The sequence below is a fragment of the Microtus ochrogaster genome, chromosome 5, assembly GCF_000317375.1.
Source record: "Microtus ochrogaster isolate Prairie Vole_2 chromosome 5, MicOch1.0, whole genome shotgun sequence".
NCBI classification, from domain to species: Eukaryota; Metazoa; Chordata; class Mammalia; order Rodentia; family Cricetidae; genus Microtus; species Microtus ochrogaster.
Window position 1 is genome coordinate 16,676,818 of NC_022012.1, and position 4,260 is coordinate 16,681,077.

The following is a 4,260-nucleotide window of genomic DNA, read 5'->3' on the forward strand; positions in this document are numbered from 1 at the left end:
CCGCTTTTTTAAAGGGAGAGAGACCACGCCCCAATGGGCGGGTATCTCAGCGGCTATAGGCTGGAGGAGCGGAAGGACCTCCCGCAACAGTGCTTTGGCTTGATCTCCTGCAACCTGAGCTCTACGGCTGCTGGAGAGAAGATTCTCTCCCAGTGCACACTTAGAAACCATCTGACTTCATGCGCATCTGGAGCCGCTCAATTACATCGCTGGGTTCAGACTTTTCCTTTGTCACTCTGTCCACCGTGACACCATTGCCACTAGAGCAACCACTAGCACTGTCGCTCTCCGTATTTTCCCACTAGTGTTGGAAGTTTTAGGAACAGAGTCACCACAGGTGAATCAGGATCATCAAATGTGCTTTTATCACTAAGTTCTTCAAATAGTTCACACCATGGCTGCTGGTGTTCTCTGTGCTTCTCGGAGAGGCTTCAGTAACTGCAGTGCTGGCAAACCGGAAAGCCTAGTCCAAGGCCCGGCATTTGTTCAGTCTACAAGGCTGGACGTCTCCACTGATCCCTGGTAAATGTTGTAATCCTGAAGAAGGTTCTAATACCAGCAATGGTTTAATCATACAAAGGCTTTCAGTATCTTCCTATTACCATCGCTCGGTTGTGCATTTAGTATTATCTCCGTGCAGTACTGTGTCAGAATAACTTATTACATTTTTATGTGCTTATTTATTTAGTGTGCTCATATTTATGTGCCACAGCATGTGTGCAGAGGTTAGAGGTCAACTTGCAGTAGTCAGCTCTTGCCTTCTATCATGTGGATCCTGGTCATTAGGCTTGGCAGCAGGGCTTTTCCACCTGCTTGAGGCGTCTTGCTGGCCCAGAATACTTGATTTTAAAAATTGCTGCTGAAGTTGCTGAGTTTCATAAAAAATTGTTCAGTGGCACTGGAGAGATGGCTCCGTGGTTAAGAGCACTTACTGCTCTTGCAGAAGGCAGGTTCAGTTCCCAGCACCCACCTGGTTCTTCCTCTGGCACCAGGCACACACATAAGGCAAGTATACAGGGCAGAATTCTCAACAGTTTCTGAAATGGCTTTAAACAGACTTCTGTTATTACACTATGTACTTTGTGCCTGTGCACAGTGACAGTGGTGTCAAAAGCTCTAACACTTACAAAATCAAAATATAAAGCAACTCTGAAAATTGCTGAAGATGCTCCACCTTCTTCAGCATTCAAATGTTCAGCCATGATTGGATTGCTTGTAGAAAAACAAACAAGTACATCTATCTTATTAGTACGCAAACTTGCTTTTGTCTTTAATAAATGTTAAAATTATATGTATAAGAAAGAACTGTTTTAGCTGGGCGGTGGTGGCGCACGCCTTTAATCCCAGCACTCGGGAGGCAGAGGCAGGCGGAGCTCTGTGAGTTCAAGGCCAGCCTGGTCTACAAGAGCTAGTTCCAGGACAGGAACCAAAAGCTACGGAGAAACCCTGTCTCGAAAATTCAAAAAAAAAAAAAAAAAAAAAAAGAAGAAGAAGAAGAAAGAACTGTTTTTAAATAAATTTCCTTATAACTCTTTTATCAGCAAATGTTCGGTGTGTAGGCCTAATTTATACACCCAGACACCTGCGGTAGTGTAAAAATTTCTTAGGTGAACTGAAAGGGGTCACATGTGAAAAATTTTAAGAAGCCCTGTCCTAGTCTAAGGCAGGAGGATGACAAGTCACAGTGTAACCTAGTGAGATCCTGTGTTAAAAAGAAACTAACAAGATACACAGGGTAGTGGGGAAATATATAAGAAAAAGCTCAACAAAACAAAAACACCAACACAAACAATGTGCCAGTGATGTGTAAGCAAAAATAATAATAAAAAAAAAATCAAGTCTGAAAACAAGATGGATATAGAACCTGAGGAAACCGGAACCAACACCACACACACACGCACACACACACACACAGAGAGAGAGAGAGAGAGAGAGAGAGAGAGAGAGAGAGAGAGAGAGAGAGAGAGAGAGAGAGAGAGAGAGAGAGAGAGAGAGCGCTGTCTGCATAACAAGTAAACCTCTGCTCTCCAATTTCCTGTCCTCACGCTCCCTTAAACCGTGTCTACCACGCTCAGTGGCCCTAAACCTCTGCTGCCTGCTTCTGACTTTTATCTTGGTTTTGCCCGCAGAGCCAGGCAGGCCACTTTCCCTCACCTACGCACGACGCCACCCACCAGGGCGGCTGGTCCTCGGGCTCCACCCTCGGCCCCGCTGCGGGAACCAGCCGCCTTCCCGCGTGTCTCCCGCAGTTTCCACCCTGGGCTTCCCGCCCGTCCCGTCGGTGGCAGAGGACCGGAGGTCTGCGTCGCACGGCACCCAGGGGCCGCGGGGCTCAGAACCCGGCCTCCGGACGCGGCGACTGCCACCGCCACTGTCGCTGTGGCGGGGACACTAGCCGGCCTTCCTCCCGCGTAGGGAGTCGGGAGCCCGTCGGCTGCGGCCGGTGCAGGCGAGGCCGTGCCCCTCGGCCCCCGATCGCGCCCCGCGTCCCCGGCCCCGCCGACTCACAAGGACTCCAGGTGCTTGAGCTGCTGCAGCTGCTGCGCGTCGTGCCGCCGCCGTTTCTGCTCCCGCCGCCGCTGCAGCTCCTGCTCAGCGGGCTCCCGCGGCCGCCGAGAACCGGCTCCGGACGACATCGTGACCCGAGGCGGGCTTGGGAGGAGACGGTCGGACGCTTCCTCCTCCCCGCAGGGCACTCCCGCCAACGTCCCACCGGCCCGCGCCACAGAGCCAGACCTCCAGCCAGGGAACCCGCAGCCAGGCCCCGGCGGCCCCCGAGGCCTGCGGGAACTGAAGCGGGGCGGGGCCGGGGCGGGGCCTGAGGGCTTCCGGGAGCGCTAAGTCGCCTGAAGGCCACACCCACTTCTGAGTCTTGTTGCCTTTTTTTTTTTTTTTAAATAGATATACTGTTAAGGCTTTAATTATTTATTTGTGGTTGGGCGAGGCAGAAGGACCTGTGAGTTCGAAGCCAGCCTAGTCTACAAAAAACGAATTCCAGGCCAGCCCCGGCTATCCTGTGAGACCTTGTCTCAAAGGAGAAAGGGAAAAGATTTTTACTTCCATGTATCTTTTGGGTGGTGGTGCGAGTATGGGGTACGGTGGTTGTACAGAGTCCAGAAGAGGGCGAGGGCTCTCCTAGAATTGGAACTACAGACTATGTGATCCACCCTGTGAATGCTGGGAACGGAACTCTGGTCCCCTGCAAGAGAGTATGCATTCCTAAACTAAAGCCTTTCGGCTGCTCTTTGGATCCTTGTCCTGTACTTTTTACCTGTGGATTTATTTGGAGAATAAAACAACTTTCCGTACAAAATCTCCAGTTTTCCGGAGTATATGATCCATAGAAAAAACAACGACCAATATATACATAGAGTTTGTTATGAAGTCTCAGACCAGAAGCCCCACTTTGAGTATTCCAAGTTAGGTCTGTGTGGGGTAAAGCGGTCAACCAAAAAAACCCACCCTGGCCCTGAAATCAGAGCCAGTGAGCGAAACACACCCTGGTTCAGAGACCTGAGCCAGTGGGGAAAAAAATACTTTAGCCCTGATCTAGAACAAAAGAAACACACTTTGGCCCTACAATCAGAGTCAGTGAAAGAAATATGCCCTGACCCCAAAACTAGAGCCAAAGAGGTTAAAAGGGCCAGTGAAAGAAACACAGTTTGGCCTTGAAACCAGAGCCAAATCTGCCCCTGATTAACTAAGCTAAAAACCAACCAATACTTGTGCAGGGAAAGCCAACCAATCCCTGAGCAGAGATCTAGCCAATCGGAGCTCAAGGCACTGAAATCTGACCAATTCCCGCCCTGAAAATCTCCCGGGGGGGGGGGGGGACGCCAACCGTAAGAAACCCTATATGTTCCCTGTGCTTGCTCAGTGTGCGGCTGTTCTTCCACCCTGGCAGAGGCAGCCATTCTCCGGCATTCTTCCCTCCCAATAAATCTCTTGAATGAAGTCTGGGCGAAGACCTTCTCTCCCTGGAGCAGATCAGAGCAGGGCTGTAGCACTTTCAAGACAAGCCTTCCCCTAGCAGCACTGAGTTGTTACAACTTCAGAGGGGAAGCCAGAGACGGAGGAGCACAGCGGCTCCGAGCAGAGCTGTAACACTTTAGCTGGGGAAACCTTCCCTAGCAGAGCAGAGTTGTGACACTGGAGCCGAATTGTAACAAGTTCGCGGGGGAAGCTCTCTCCTGCCAGAGCAGAGCTGTTACACTGGGGAACCCTTTCCCTAAAGCAGGGCTGTAAACTGCTACGCTTACT

The 4,260-nt window shown here is 50.7% G+C and overlaps 1 protein-coding gene across 1 annotated transcript in view; it reads right to left on the reverse strand.

The window, feature by feature from the left end:
• Rp9 (RP9, pre-mRNA splicing factor) overlaps positions 1-2,800 on the reverse strand; it is a 32,974-nt gene extending 30,174 nt beyond the window's left edge. Inside the window, exon 1 of the mRNA XM_005346953.3 lies at positions 2,509-2,800. Coding sequence (XP_005347010.1) covers positions 2,509-2,636 — 128 coding nt within the window. The 5' untranslated portion in view covers positions 2,637-2,800. The remainder of the gene's footprint in view (positions 1-2,508) is intronic.
• Between the last annotated feature and the right edge of the window lie 1,460 nt (positions 2,801-4,260).